The following is a 16,976-nucleotide window of genomic DNA, read 5'->3' on the forward strand; positions in this document are numbered from 1 at the left end:
CATGTGGTTCCATGCACTTCCCACAATGACCAGAGACCTATGCCACTCCCCACGAGGTCCTCAACGATATGGAAGTATCAGGGGACCAAAATGTTAAGTAACTTTTAAGGGTGTGGGCCCTGGAGTTGGATTGCCTGGGTTTGAATCCCACTCTTCTAGCTACTAACTGTGTGATCTTCAAGAGGTTCTTTATCCCTCTTCAGTAGCCCCCTCTGTAAAATGAGAATAAAAGCAATACCTTAGTTCATTAGTCAGATTAAATGAATAAATAGAACTAATACAAAAAAAGAAGTAATTACAGGAGAGCCCAGAGGTAAAAAAAACCTCTGTAAATGTGATTGAGATGGAAATCCATTTTTTATATAGATAAAACAAAGTATGGTTGGTCTTTTGAGAATAGATACAGAGGTGCAGAGAGCAGCAGCTAGGAACAACTCAGGTAAGAGATGCTGATAGCTTGGAAGAAGGTAATAAGAATGAAAGTAGCAAGAAGTGTTCAGATTCTGAGTATATTTTAAAGGTAAAAGTGAGAATGAAGGTGGGATGTGAAAGGAAGAAGGAGTCAAGAATGACTACAAGATTTGGGGGCCTAAACAGTGAGTGTTTCCCTTTACAGAGATAGGAAAGACTAAGGTAGAGGAATTTTTGAGGGAGAAAATCAGGTTAATTTAGAGCCAAGGCAAGCTGTCAAATAGATAACTAGGCATAAAAATCTGAAATTCAGGAGATAGGTTCATCAGGAAATATAAATTTGAAATAATTTGCGTTTGGATGCTTAAAACCATGCAATTAGTTGAAATCACCTAGGCAGTGGGTTCCAATCTTGTTCACACATGTGAAACATCCAGAAAATTTTAACTAATACAGATGCCCCATTTCAGGCTAACAGAATCGGAATCTTTGGAGGTAATGTTTAGAAAATGTTGTTGTATTTTATAAAAGCTGTTAAGGTCATTCTAATGTGGAGTTGTATAAGAATCACAGGCTTAAGGAGTGTTTTAAAGAAGAAAAGAGATACAAGGATGAAGTCACCAGTTACTCTAATGTTTAAAGGTCAGAAAAATGAGGAACCAGCAAAGGACCCTGGGAAGAAGCAGCCAGTAAAATGAGAATAAAAAAAAAGAGAGTGGTAAACATAAAGACAAGTGACTGAGGTGTTTTAAGGAGGGAGTGATTAACTTCTGACTGTAGGGGTAAAATAGGCGTTGAGAATTGGCCATTGGATATGGCAACATGGAGGACACTAAAAGAAACGAATTCACTTGACTTTGATAGAAGATGTTCCAGCAGAATAGTGAAGATGTAGGGTCAAAAGAAAAATAGGAAGAAAGTAATTGCAGAGTATAACAACTCTTTAGAGCAATGCTACTGTTAAAAAAAGCGAGCAGGGAAATAATGTTGTAGCTAGAAAGGGATGTGGGCACAAGGCAAGGTTTGTAAAGAAAGGATTAGCTAGAGAGGAAAATACTGATAAAGCAGGAGAAAGAGGGGGCAGTTGTAAGAGATGTGTCCATGAGTATCTCAGACAGATCTAATGTATGAGTGGATAGCATAGCATTAGATGTGGCATGGGATTCGCAGTCATAAGACAGAAGACAAAGTATATGGATACAGGATAAAGTCATTTGAGGGATGTGGTGGTGGGAGCTGGTGGCACTTCTCTTTAGACAGCTTATATTTTTATCAGTAAAATAGAAGCAAGTTCCTCAGCTGAGAATCAATTCAGGGAGCAGGTATCGGAGGTTTGAGGAGAAAGGAGAAGATATGATATAGACATCTAGAAGAGCCAATGTATTAATGAAATACACTAGAAGCCATAGCTGGTGCACATTTGAGATTAGTGATGAAAAACTCAAGTGAGACCAGTCTATACGACTATGTGTGTTCCTTTCAGTTGCATTCAGCACTGGGGCACCAGTTGAGGACAGATGGAGAATTGGATTCAACCATGCTTATGGTTTTCTAGGAAAGTTCAATAAAAAGGCGGAAGGAGCAAGGGAGCCGTGGGTGTATTCAGGGAATAATTATATTTATGGACCATGGAATCTAAGCTAGAGAACGAGAAAACATAGAATCTTTAAATTAAGAGAAGGATGTAGGACAATGTAAGAATTGTTGGAGTTGGGGTGACAGAAGGAGTGAACCTGAAAAATATGGAGTGACTGAAATTGAGAAAAAAGAGGGAATATAGATATAAGTCATAAGAAAATTACTCAATGTCAACATCAAAGCATGCTGTCAGACTATCCTGTGGATGTTGCTTTCACTTACAGTACTGACATCTGTCTCCAGTATGTTCAGGCTGGCAGTGGCAGTAAGGCTGGTTCCCAGCAGTCACACTGCAGGTCCCTCCATTTTGACAAAAATTCTCACAGACTGTCTTACCACAGTTTGGTCCAGTGAACCCCAGTGCACAGCTGCAGGTGGGTCTCCCTGTTGGGAAAAAATAGGTAATAAAAAGGAAATTATTTGACTGCAATTGTTTGTTTTCATGGAATCCTCACTAGATAAGAATCAGGAAGCCAAGATTCTGGTCAAGATCTGTCCAGTAGTTAATCAGTGACTTAGGCAGTAACACGACCTCTTTGGATCTCAGGTTCCCCATGTTCCAATGAAGCCTAGATTAGAAGATAACTCAGGTTTATATCAGGTAACATAACCAGAGCTCATTTTATGAATAACCATACATGCAGACGTCCATTTTTATGCTTTCAAGTGCTTGTGTTATTCTTTGTACTTCTCTTTTCATGTTCATTTTGCTTTTTTTGATTATTTTTGCTCTACTCATATGTGTTAAGGTAGATTTGTGGTGACCATTAGAATAGAATATAGAGACAATCATATTTTCTAATGTTCAATCATCATGTACCAACCACTGCTGAATCTACGCAAAGCTTAATTTATTATAAATTAATATTTTAATAAGTTTAAAGTGGGCCTGTCATCTATAATAAGATTTATAAACATTAGTTATTTTATTTGTTTTAAATACACATACTGAGTTTAGTATATAAGCACTTACTAAGTCCTATTTTATTTCATTTTGATATTTTTATTCATGGTAAACAACTGTCACTTGTAGTCTAGTAAGATGATTTAGAAGTCTAATATTAAGAGCACATGATAGCAAATCTCATGGATCATCTTTGTACAGTGTTCTCTATTTGCTCTGCAGGAGCTAACATCACAATGAAAGGTAAACAATCCTTTAAGGTGTTTTGAGCACAGCATGTTAACTGTTCTATCAGGAATGAGTCTCTCTAACTGCCTGGACTGTCAGGGACTGAGTAGAAAATGGAGTTTAGAACTAGCTCTGCAGGAGAGGTAAAGAAAAAGAACACAGAATCAATGGCCCTCTTTGGTAATGGGGACAGAGTGAGGTTTAGAAGTTGTAAAAATGTAAAGAAAAAACATTAAAGAGAATAAGAAGGAAATTGTTGTAGATCTCAATTCACTAGGATTCAGAAAATGGCATTCAGTTGACTAGCATCAGAGAATGTCCAACCAGCTCCTCTCTTGCCTTCGTAGACATGAAGCATAATTAGAGCGGTCAGAAAAATGCATGGATGAAAGGCTCACCAGACTTGAAGTGGGAAATTGATATAAGTCTTCTCTACTACCATAAATTCTACATTGAAGGACAATTCTACATTTCTTTCTGGGAAAAGCATTCTTAAGTGGATAAAATGCACCTGGCCTGCATTTCCAAGAAATGAACAAATCGAAGCCCCACCATTTTATTTATTCATTTATTTACTCATTTATTTTGGTGAGGAATATTGGCCCTCAGCCAATCTGTGCCAATCTTTCTCTATTTTGTATGTGGGATGCTGCCACAGCACGGTTTGACAAGCGGTGTATGGGTCCCTGCCCAGGATCCAAACTGGCAAACCCTGGGCTGCCGAAGCAGAGTAGACACTTAACCATTACACTACCGGGCCGTCCCCTATTTATTTTATTTTGAAAGGGCTCTAGATACTTAAAAATGTTAAAAGCTATCGCTTCTCAATGAAGAAAATTATATACATTTTTATGCTGAGTAGCATTGCTTTAAAACTGATTTATAAATGTTACCAGTTGTATGGCAGATAAACGCTTATTAATAGATTGAGAAAGAAGGTGAATTTTATATACATTAAAGCTGAGTAACCTCATGTTTCCATTGCCAGAAAATGACTTTTAAAACTTTTAGGTAAATATTTTTCTTCTAACAGTACTGAATTCTCTAGTTGTTGCTTACATACAGACAAAATATCTTCACTGGAACAATAAGGAGTGAGAAATAAAGACACAAACGAGGGAATAAATAGTGATAGAAGATGAAAAGGACAGATAATTGTTGCAACACAGTCACTAAGGAAAACAAAAGCCCTGAACAAAAGAATTGCTCTTCATCAACAAGAATCAGTGAACGACTTACAGAGAAACAGAACATATAAACAGGAACACAAATCACACGAGGAGATGTAAGACAAACAGCAGAGAAAGCAGAGGAGAAATCAACACGCATTAGACCAATCAGAAAAAGTGCCCTATGACGATAGGATTTAAGCACTGTAGACATGTTTTTCTACTTTACTTTCCCATTTTTTTTCTTAAATGAGTGAAAAAAAGTAACGATAGAAGTTTGAAAGAAACAAACACAGCACACTAAGGCACTTGAAAATTCCTCTGTCCCAGTCAATCCGAGAAATGACACTGTGCTTTCATCTTATCTGCAGCTGTTTTGAAACTAGGGCAGAGTGACCAGATTGTCCCTCAGCTGGCATATGCCTCACATCATTCAGATTCTGCCTGAATTATTTTCAAAAAGCTCTTCTTTCTCCTCCTTTGAAGAGCAGATTTCTTCTTGACGAGTAGAAATTTTCATATTCATGGGAATATTATCTAACTTGAAAGTGTGGTGATACAGCAGATCTTTTGTTTGTTGATGGGAAATGAACCATCTGCTGCAGAATTTTATAACGGATTCCAGCTAATATTTTCAAGACCCTCTCTGGGTGCACCCTACAAGTTACATTAAATTCATTTATAAAGATTTTTTGGCGTAGCTGACTCTAATTTTGACATTTGAAAGGGAAACAGCCCTGTTACGATGACCAAGGTCTAGATTGACAGCAGTGATGCATCCAGGGAGCTGGAGAGCTCACAGCCTACAGCGGAAGCGGAATCAGAAAGGGTGTCAACTGACCTGAGGAGAGAGGGGGAGGAAAGTTTGCTGCTCTAATCAGTCTAGTTTCCATAGTGCTCTCAGCTCAGACTTTAAGAGGTTGTCAGACTGCCTGGATTCATGGACTATCTGTGCCAATTACTGGTTGTGAGACTGTGGGCAAACAGCACCTCTCTGCTTATTTCCTCATGTGTAAAATGGGGATCATAACAGTACTGACCTCATGGAGTTATTGTGCAGAATCACCTAGAGCAAATGAGATAATATGTGCAAAGCATTTCTAACTGTACCAGGCACATCGAAAGCAGGCACTTATGTTTTAGCTCCAATTATTATGACTATTCCTACTAAGTGAGATTCACCATTTGCAGGTATGATTTACTCTGCGACTGTGTGTACAAAGGCACTTTAACATTCTGGAATTATCATTCTGAAAATTTTCTTAAATTACACATTTTATCTCCATTATTTGCTTAAAATAAAATTTGAATTTGCTTGTATGGCTGTGATGGGATAGAGCAAGAATACTCCAACTTTACTATCAGACTCCACCATTTTTAGACTTCGACAGATGGGTCTTTCTCTCTTCTTTACCTTCTAAACACACTTAGTCCTACCTTTTAAAAAGAAAACATGCAGACACATAACACAAACGAAAATAAAAAGGCAAACCTAAAATTTGCCAAGTCCATCTAATGTGTAAGTTCAAATTTTGGTACAGCTTGAGCTTTTTCAAAAGAAATGTATATTTACTGCTTCCAATTCTACCAATATATGACAAACCAAAATCTCCCATCATAAAGTCACATTCCAATCCTTCATTGGGTTTACAGGGTTTTTTTTTTAATATACAAAATAATGTGTCTCAATCTGTTACTTCCGTTTGTTCTCTCAAAAGAGGGGCTGGATCCCTCAATATGTATGTATTGCTCATATAAATCAATTCTGATCCCCTGGTGGTAAGAAAGGTTTAAGAATGGAGACATTAATGTGTGGTGTTGTCCTTACTGCATGCTCATGTATTCCTGCAAAGCTTACCTCTAATCTCTTAATCCCAAAATCCACTGATTTCTTCTCAATCATCCTCCTCCCCAAGTTTTCTCCTCATTTTATGTTTATTAACATCTACACTTGATAACTCTATCTCCACTTGGCTTCTAAGACACTAGTATTGTTGATTTCCCTATCTTTTTTCTGACTTTTCTTTTACAATTGCCTTTATGTTTTCTCTTTGTCTGTTGAAACAGTTTCTTCCAAACTTATTTCAGATATTACCCAATTTCATGGCTTCAGGAATTATCTCTCATCTGAATGCCTCTGTCCTAATTTTCTCACTCTGGGGGCATTCTTCTCCCTAATCTTCAGACCTTCATTTTCACTTCTTTTTGTATGTCCCAGTGGGGATATCTCTGGCTGCTCAGTAGGTTCAACTCCTCCCATGACACTCCAAGAGGGAAAATTCTTCTAATAAACATTGTCCTCAGTGGCACACATGACATCAGTAGACCATAGGTTCTCCCAGTGCTAGGTCTACTCCGTATTCAAGTTCCATGCTGTATGTCAACAAAGTGCCTTGCTGGAAGTAAGCATACAATGAATGGAGCTTTATTTATTTATACTGCTTCTGTTCATAGATAAAAGGAGACTGGCTGCACAAATCTTCTGTAGTATTCCAGCAAATGTTTATACAACAAAGTAAATTAATAATAAACTGTTGAAATTTAACTGGATAACCAATAATAGCTAATGTCAAATATGGTGAAGACATAACTAAAATCACTAACTATCCATAATCAATAATAAATATTAAGGAACATTCATTGAAAAAACTAAAGATTTTATTGCTCAAAAGAAAACAATGGGAATGACTCAGAATCTCATAGAATTCTTTAAATTTCATTGTTCGTACGATGGCCCTTACATACCAAAACCATAGTTTCAGTAAAAATGGTTGATTCTAAATATTTCATAAAAATATCTAATAGGAACTAAATAAATTTGGTGCAAAGTTAAATTATTTGTTTTCTGTATCAGGCATACCCAGGAATGTGATCTTGTTAGATGTTTATTTATTGTGTGGCTTTGGAAAACTTAGATTTCCTTGCTGGATCACCTTCTGCATCTCATTCTGTAAAATGGTGATAGTGATGCCTACCAGGTGCTGGTGAGATACATGGCACAATGGCTGCCACATAGCAAGGACTCAATAATTGGTAAATTTATTAGTATGAGTAGCAGTACTGATATTATTATTACTATTAGTATTATTATTAAACAAATTATCAACTTAAGTTATTATGTAAACTCGACTGAGTACATATGCCTTTGTTAAGAACTCCATATGAAATCCTGATGCACATATTTTCCCCGTATTTACTCTTCTGGACCCATAGCCAATTCATATATATTGGTTCAAAATAGCATATTTTCAAATGCAATCTTTTTTATTATATGAATAGGTAAGTTTATGGATAACATAATGATTTATCATCAGTCTCTGTTAAATGAGCATTAAATTTATATAATTTGGTTACAGTTTACCTCTAGGTAAATGGACCTATTTAACTATAGGTCGCCTTTAGTTATATAGTCACAGTCAGTGATTTCTCTGATATGAGCAGAGGGTGCTGCTGATTTTCAGTGATAATAGGTAATGCCTTAGAGCACTGACTTTGGAATAATCTAGGTTCTCAGGTTTTAGTTTTATTAACCACTCTAGTTCATATCTGAAAAATGCCACAATGTAAACATCATAGAGTGGTTAAAATTAAGTAAGATAATGTATCTAAGGAATTTACCAAGGTTCTTTGACATTTATTAAGCATTCAAAATGTAGTTATCACTATAATAAAGATAGCAATAATTATGTTTGCAAAATTTCCAAAATATTATAGTTATTGAATATATATTCAATACAGCAATCACAACCTACTTGCTAATAATTTTAGGGTAAAATTTGCTGGATAGCTTTTAGTCAAGTAATAATCAACATGTTTTCTCAAAAGCATATATTTTCATTTGAGTATTATAAAGGTGTATTTTGCTGGCATTTTTCAATAACTTGATGTAATACTAGTAAGTGTCTGTCTTTCAAGCAAGATTTATTTAACAAACAGTTTTTAAGCTGATTATAAAAATACTACTCATCAGTACGATTTAATCAATATTGTGTGACTTTAGAGGTGAAATAACTTCTCTGATCAATATTGGACAAATAAATTATGACCCTTTTTTCTATATAAACACAATGCTTGAAAGTATGTTGAACTATGGTTGAATGCCATGAAGGAATGCTGCTAACAGCAATCACATGTGAACTTCCTATGAGATGGTGAATGTGCTCGTTATTTCTGAAGGGTAGATACCTGCTAGTGAACATCATTAGTTGGTTCTCTTTTTAAGCCATTTATTTGAATTCATATTCATTTGTCTATGTGAACCATGCTGCTTACACTGTTTAACTTGATGCTAGTTGAGTCAGTCTGGTGCCCATAAATTTTTGTCCCTGGTTATAGTGTTTTATACCCAACTAATCCTCTGTGTATACGGTCATTGTTTATTTCAAATAGTCTAATAAACACATTGAGTCTAAGTAACAGCATTTAATTGATATTTAAACTGCAGAACATATTTCCAAATGTTTACATTTAATATTTTTCTATGAAAACAGTATCTAAAAGTTACAGACTCCTTATTCACAACATCTTTACTCTTTGGACTGAAGTCATATTGTTGTTCCTTTGTATAGAATAAAAATAAGCTGAGAGACAAATCACTATAGCATCATTCGGGTAGTTACTAGATCGCAATCAGAAAGTTTATCTCTTGACCTCTTACCCCCAAACTACTCTCCTTTGTGAAATCTGTCTTCACTTCTTACAATCAAGTAATAAAAGTTTTGAGTGTTTAAAGAAATTGCTGGTTCTTTTGATAAAGAATTTTGACATTCTACCTTTCCACTTAAGGTAATGTTTTCGTGGACTGAAAGTGAGTGCCCGTTTATAAATAATTTTAGCAAGTTGACTACAGCTGTCAGTTGTCTTAAGTATCTCAGATTACTAAGAATTATTTAGCAAAGGCTGACAAAGAAAAGGAAAAACTGGGCTTTTTCTAGCTCCATGCCAGGTACTACTTATTATATTCTGACATGTTTCAAATTATAGGTCACAATCTATTTCTACTTCTGGAAAGTTCATTTTCGGCCAGCATTGTGGAAATGAGACTGAAACATTTTGTCTTTTCTGTGAATACAAGTAAACTCACTCAAGCCTTCTGACATTAGCCTAGAGAGCCATAAGAATGAATAGTTTAGTCTTGCTCTCACCATATGGTCCCAATGAACTAGTAACTGTGATTCATGAAGCCAGCAGCAGAATTAGTGAGAATATTACTTTCATTCTCTCATAGGTTTGTTGTGAAGATTTGAGAGCTGAGAACAGTGTCTGACATTAGTAAGCAGTCCAATATACATTAACATGATCCCAATAATAATAATTGTTATTTTCATTTCTAATAATAATTATTATCATTATTTAATTTCCAATTATAACAGTAATACATGCATATTTTGGGGAATATTTGGAAAATGCAGAAGTATAAAAAAGGATCTATTTCCTGATATAGACCTTTTACATGCGTATTTTTTCCGTACTGAGCTCATATTATATAAGTGGTTTTATATCTTGTCCTTTTTCACTTTATAAAACAATGTAAACATTTCTCTATATTGTTATAGATTCTACAGTTGTGGTTTTGTTTTCCATACAACATTCATCTTTTAGATATGCCATATTTTATGTATTAACTATTTGAAGTCAGGTTTTTGTCTCCTGTTTTATATTATAAATAACACTATATTGAACATTTTTACTTTAAATGTTTGATTTTTATTATTATGCAATCCTTGGGATTATTTCTAAAGTTGACATTATTTAGTCAAAGGACATTGAAGTTTTTTAAAATTCTTGCTGAATATTTCAAAGTTGCACGCTGTAAGGTTTGTACCATGAACATTTTCTTCTGGGTTCATCTGCATCTGACGGTACTCCTCCACTTCCTCTTCCTTGTCTTCTGTCATTTGCTCATTACGCTTTCTGGGTTTTTCTACTTGATTTGTCATAGCTATCTATTCCTATGCCCCTTATTTGTTTAACTGTATTCATTATTTTATGTCTTCAATTTTATATTTTCAATTTAATATTCTCTCGGATTCTTAAAAAGCAAGTAAGACCAAATACCCAGCTTTTAGCACTTCCTAAATATAATCAACGTCTATGTTAAGGGAGCTAGGACATCAAGATTAATTTAGATTAAAAACATACCTCATTTAAATAAAATGTAAGAGAAAAGCAAAGATGGGCAATTTTAAATGTGTGTTCAGCCTTTATCAAGATGCTAATTAGATGATTGTGTACTTTAAATCCCAGGTACATATGTGACTTGACAGACATCAGTATATTTGTCATTAGTTACATGATGTTTTGAGGTGTCCAAAAGTCCTAGCTTAAGTGCCCTCAGCAAATCTACCATCATATTTGGGGCAGTGGCCTGTACGGAAAGATCTTGAATGAATGAGAAGAAAAACTCTTTCCATCTACTTGCCTATTACTATAAGGGCCCTTTCCATTGCAGTGAGATTTTGATTTTTTTCTTTTCTCAACAGAGGCCTTCTTCCTCCTCCTTCATTTCTGGGAACAAAACATTTCACTACCAAAGTCCACAGATGAGGTGACCAAGAGAGCTACAATGAGAACTTCTGCTTTCTTCTTGTCATATTCATAAATAATTCAATAGAAATGTATTGGCTACTAACAAAACTGTACTGTCACCTCTTTACCTAGCTAGTTCTGCTTTTATGTATATATATATATATTTTTTTTTTCTGTGCTGTGGAAGATTTGCTCTGGGCTAACACCTATGTCAATCTTCCTCTATTTTGTATGTGGTTCACTGCCACAGCATGGCTGCCAATGAGTGGTGTAGGTCCATGCCTGGGGACTGAACCAAGCCCACCAAAGTGGAGCATCCCGAACTTAACGACTAGGCCACAGGGCCAGCGCCACCAGTTCTGCTTTTATGTATCTTCAAACTTCCAACATTACAATTTGACTTCCATTCTGCATAACTTCAAACTTCATGAGTGAGAGTGCTTGGTATATTATCCCAAATTTACAAGTCCTCTTGCTCCATTTCTCTAAATCAACAGCGTAGAAAACCCTGATTCACTTTGATGTAAACATTAAAATTTTAAATAATAAACTTATAAGAATAAGGAAAATACCAAACAGTATGAACACACCTTCACACCTTAGAGAATAAATATTCATAAAAGTAAAGACTAATTGTAAATATAGTTATTTACATATACAACCTAATGATATGATATTCATTACAAAAAGAGTCTTTCATAAATTATTCTCTACTTTTTATTAATAGAACAACTGAATAATTCTATGCTTTACCCTCATTTCCATTATTTTGTCCAAGGCAAACTTTTTCTTAAATCTACCCTCCTATGAGCAGGTCATAGAAATTTACATGGACCCTTGTTGATGGAATCAATGTCAAACTATTTTATTCTGTAGTACCTTCCTGTATGAATAAAGCTCTTACATTTTATTCTTAGTTTTCATTATGATAAAACTTAAGGAATGAGGAAAAATTCATTCCCACATGCAAAATTTTAATTATGACTCTGAGATGTGTGCTTTTAATTAACGGGTGACATTTCTTTTGTTCAATTATTATAGTTCTCTACAACTGTCATAAACTTATAAATTTTAATTAAGGCTGCCCCAAACCCTAGTTACGTAGTGTCCACATAGGAATTTGCCAAAAGGCTTAACTGTAAGTAAACCAACGAGGAATAAATCCATGAATTGCCCACTGGGATTTGTTTAACAAATTAACATTTGTGTGGTGATAATGAGGTTCTACAGTCTATAATACCAAACAACGTTTTTGTAAAACTACATTTTTAAAAGTGAAAAATGCTTTGTAAAGGACTTAATTGGATATTATATTATTATTAATTATTAGATGTTATAAGACAATAAACTACATGGCCACATCTCAGGTTGAATTCATATGAGGACTAATTGATATTACTAATTGAAATGTAATTTTTTCTGAACATATTATCTATGTAAATCAAGATCTAATAATCTGGGTGCACAGATAAAGTAGATCTATTATAGAGTTTAAGAATGCAGCAAGGTCTAGACAAATGATTTGAATGAAACATTAAAAGTTGTGCTGTATCCATATACAGTTCAAGATCCATGAACAGGGCAGCAAATTCAATGTTTCATAGAGATTTGTCTCTGTGGATCCATTGCAGGTTGAATAGATAGTCATAGTTTAGAGTGCCAAACTCTTCAGTCGCCTTAAATACTTCCAAAGACAAATATAAGAAAATCTTCTGGTTACAACCCAATGATTTTTATTATCTTAATGAGAAAATTAAGTTAACAATTAGGGAATAAAATCTCTAAACAACTTATTTGCATAAGAAAAGCTTCTTCCCTAAAGAAAATGGTATCTGTGTTACTAGAATATAATCACAGGTCTTTTTCTTTTAGTGCACATCCTTTGGATTCTCATTAGCATATTTAATGAAGGTCCCAATAGGACTACAGTTTCTCCTATGGCAATAGAATATATTTTACTGTGTGGACTAGCTTCCCTCAGGCAGAATGAAAATACGGAGTAAGACTCCTAGGCCTTTTCTATTTCTGCTGAATATTTTTTTGGAATGCTGTTAAGTATTTAGAATACCTTAATTATCAATTAATCATAAGTCAAAATATTTGTAGACATGAAAATATCAAACAAAGAAATAGTAATGCTTTTGCTATTAGAATGCAAATCAGAAACAGATTGGTTCCTCTGAACTCCAGTGAAAATGCTTCTTCACGTGGCTCTTTCAGTTAGCATTATGCTAAAGACTTCAAAGAACAGCAGAAGCAATGGAAGCCGTGAGAACGCCCAGTGAGATAGAAATTAACCATGGAGGCAATGTGAAGATCATATGGATTGATTTTCCGTTTGACTAACTAAATTTGCATTTATTGTAGTGCAATTAAATGTGCGTAGATTACGCTCTAATAGTTGCATAATGTACTTTGCACTGAATATTGGAATTTGCAAATTATAGTTTTATTATGTATTGAAGTTAATTTTTTTCCCATGGGGATATATATTAAGTTTAACAGAAGTCAGCAGAAAAATATGTTTCAATGTTCACTTATGTACTGTAGAAAACACTTTTTGCAAACATAGCTATTGCATAAGTTAATAAGAATCTCAAGTATATCCTAACATGTAATAACCTGATATTTTCAAAGCATATTATATAATGCATTGCAATGCCAATGGAGTAGTTGTGATTTTAGATGGGAATTACAATGTTATCAGATGTATCAACATAGTATATTTACATTTAAAATGAACTTAATTTTCAATAACGAATGATTTTTAGCATTAGGCAAACTGTTTAATTAAAAAAACAGATTTTGGGAGTCAAACATACAAGGCTTATAAAACTGGTTTTAGTTAATCATTCTAAGCCAGAGTCAGAATATCTACAAGCTATGAGCCCTGTCACATGGTGCACACTCACGCATGATAATGATTATTACTATCATTAAATTTTGTGACTTGAACTTTGATATACTTAATTTAGAAAAAATGCCATTGATTATCTTGAATTAATTCTTAAAATTAATTTGTGTTAATGTATTCTTTACTACGATACCAGGAATTGTATTTATAACATTAAGTATTTTCTTTGTATCTTTCACATACAAGGAAAATGCAAATGATTTGAATATACACTGATACTCAAATATTTACCCAGAACTGATGGCGTGCAAGTTCCTCCATTTTGGCAGTAGTTGCTGCAGTGGTTGACTTCACATCTTTCTCCTGAATAACTAGGCCAACAGTGACACCTCAAATCACCCTTCTCATTTAAAATGCATCTTCCTCCATTTTCACAAGTCAGTTTGCATGAATCATCTGGTTATCAGAAGAAATGTATAAATTAGCATGCCATTCAGTGGATGGTAAAACAAAACTAATTCAAATAAAGAAAAATGAAATACTAGGATTTATTTTTTTATAAAACTGCAAAAATAAATACCCTTAATATAAAAGTAAAAGAAATAAAATACTATCTGAAAACAGAGAAATAGGTTTCAACCATTGCTGAATGGTGAATACAAACACTGAATTAACTTTTATTCTTCTTTAGGCTTAAAGCATTATTAGCCATTTCTTATATTTGTACAACATTAAACAATAAAATCAACTGAAACTTTCTAATAATAAAATATTTCCAACTGATATATTTTCTTTATGATATGGGCAAACATGGCCTATTTTTTAAGACTGGTATTAAACCAAACTGAAATATGTAAGGGATATTTATGTACAAATACAACATCTATATCATAGTGTGTGTGTATATATATAATTAACAGTATAGGAAACACTTAATAAAAAGATACTCTTTGATGTACATCCTTATTAATCATATATAAACATCCAAAACTAAAACTCACTTAGATTTGGTAGAAGATGGTGATAGAACAGTGTCAGAAACATTTCCATATGTAAAATTTCACATGTAAAATTATTAGGCACACTCTCTCTACATAGTACATTTTTGTTGAGAATAAGAAAGGATGGTTATTCCTTGGGGTAGCAAAATTATTTTTAATGATATGATGACTCTGATTTATCATAAAGATTGGTTTGGAATCATTTTCCGTGTTATTTTTCTATGTATATTGACATGGCCTTGCCCCAGTAGTAACACTAGTTTACTTAGAGCAGGACATGGTGTTGAATGGAACAAAAATGATTGAGAATATTTTAAGAGGCGTTCTAGTCTAGAATATCCTTCTACTGAAGTAGTGCCTATTTTATAGTAAAATAAGGTAAAACCAAGACAGCTTACATTCCTTATTCAAGACACAGTGGCCCATATACAGCAGAAGCTTGAATATATCACTACAATAATCACAAGAGTATCTTAAAGAGCCTTAGTAGCTTCAAATGACACAATGATTTAAGTATCACATCCACTGTCATAAATAGAGACTGTCAACAGCGCCAAACAACTCTGACACTTTCCTGGTGGCGAAGCAAAGTTTCCAATACTTTACCATGTAGGTAGACTTCAGGTTGGTGTTGCTAAAGTTTGCTTTTGTAATATGAAGGACTCTCTCATGAGGTACTACATATATATATATATATGTATATATAAAATAAAGAAAATAACAGTCAATATAAATAGAGTTGTGTTGTGTCCTAGTTCTGCCACGTACTAGGCGTACAAGTTAAACTATCCTAGCCTCAGTTACTTCTACTTTAAAATGGCCTTAATGACAGCTGTACAACTTAATTCATAGATTTGTTGTGAATATTAATTAAATAAGAAATTTGAAAGAAAAAGTTAAAATTATAAAACTTTGTAAATATTAAATGCATATGTATATACCATACATATATACACACAAATGAGAAATTGACTTCCAGCCCAAATCTACCACATCTAGAATAGTAGAAGGATAAAGAGCTGAGATCTGGATTTACAAGCGGCATTGTTACATTTCAACAGGAAATTGAGGCAGTTCTTTGGTAAATTACCAAGGAACATTCCTATTTCACATTGTTTACTGAGTGCCCATAAGGTACACCGAGAATACAGCTCATGTGGAATAACATCTGTGAATGCCATAAGGTTAGCAGTGAATGAAAGTCACTGTGTCTGGACCTGGATTGGAGAGTGTGAAGGAAGGAATTGGAAGAGAGAAGTGAATTGAAGGAGACAGGAATCCTTGGATTTTAGACATTGTCCCAAAAGCAATGTTGAGTCTTTGAAGAGTCTAAAAAGTCTGAGAATGACTGCACTGGCAGGAGTTAAACTGAAAGCAGGGAGACTATTAGGACTCTGTTTAAATTATCCAGGCTAGATAAGATGATGGCCTAACATAGAGTAATGTGGGATGGATAAACATGTATATATTCTAAAGGTAACTGGAAGGTATAAGGAAGGCAAAGAAAAATTTAGGAGAATTCTTCTGACACAAGGGCAAGAGGAACTGAAGAGTTGATTTAGTTTTGGACTTACTAAATTGGAGACAGCTATGTAAATGCAAGTGGGAATCTCCAGCAAAGAGTTAAATGTAGAGGTCAGATTCTCAAGAAAGATCGAGAATGGAAATACGCTTTCTTAATTTAAAATTTACTAAAACATTTCTCACTCATTCAGCATGAAATATCCTAAGTGGAATTGTGAATGTGAACAGTGAAGATAAATATTTAAGGCATTATGAACACAGTTAGGATTATTATGAGATGGCTCATTTTCACCTGCAGATATTCTATGTAAACCACATAGATATTAAAAATCTCTACATGTTAGAACATGTGCATTTCTATAATGTGCCTCATTAGGCAGCAGAAATTCAAAAATATAACACTGCCTGATGAAATGGAAGTGGACTTACATTCTTTCAAAATCCAGCTGTAATAGTTCTGTAATGAAAAAGAAGGCTGCTTTTGTCAATAACTAAATCACCCCCAGAAGTCAAGATCCAGCAATTATAATCAACTATAGGAAAGAGCAGGTGAATACTTCCCCAAGAATGAGTAACATTTGAATTTCAAATTTCATACATGAAGATTAAAAATATTCAATGTGCTCATCATTTAACAATAGCAGCTAGAGAAAGGCAAGTAATTATAAAGAGCTGAAAAACTCGGCTATATCAAATGTTAATGTCAGGAAAAAATTAAT

General features: G+C 34.2%; 1 protein-coding gene across 1 annotated transcript in view; it reads right to left on the reverse strand.

Moving 5' to 3' along the window:
• The window catches only part of LOC124233810 (low-density lipoprotein receptor-related protein 1B-like), a 792,861-nt gene that overhangs the window by 60,646 nt on the left and 715,239 nt on the right, over nt 1–16,976 (reverse strand). The window contains exons 77-78 of the mRNA XM_046651030.1: nt 14,024–14,188; nt 2,272–2,433 (exon numbers count right to left, since the gene is read on the reverse strand). Of these exons, the coding sequence (XP_046506986.1) occupies nt 2,272–2,433; nt 14,024–14,188 (327 nt within the window). The remainder of the gene's footprint in view (nt 1–2,271; nt 2,434–14,023; nt 14,189–16,976) is intronic.

This window comes from Equus quagga, unplaced genomic scaffold (genome assembly GCF_021613505.1).
Source record: "Equus quagga isolate Etosha38 unplaced genomic scaffold, UCLA_HA_Equagga_1.0 251_RagTag, whole genome shotgun sequence".
Lineage (NCBI taxonomy): Eukaryota > Metazoa > Chordata > Mammalia > Perissodactyla > Equidae > Equus > Equus quagga.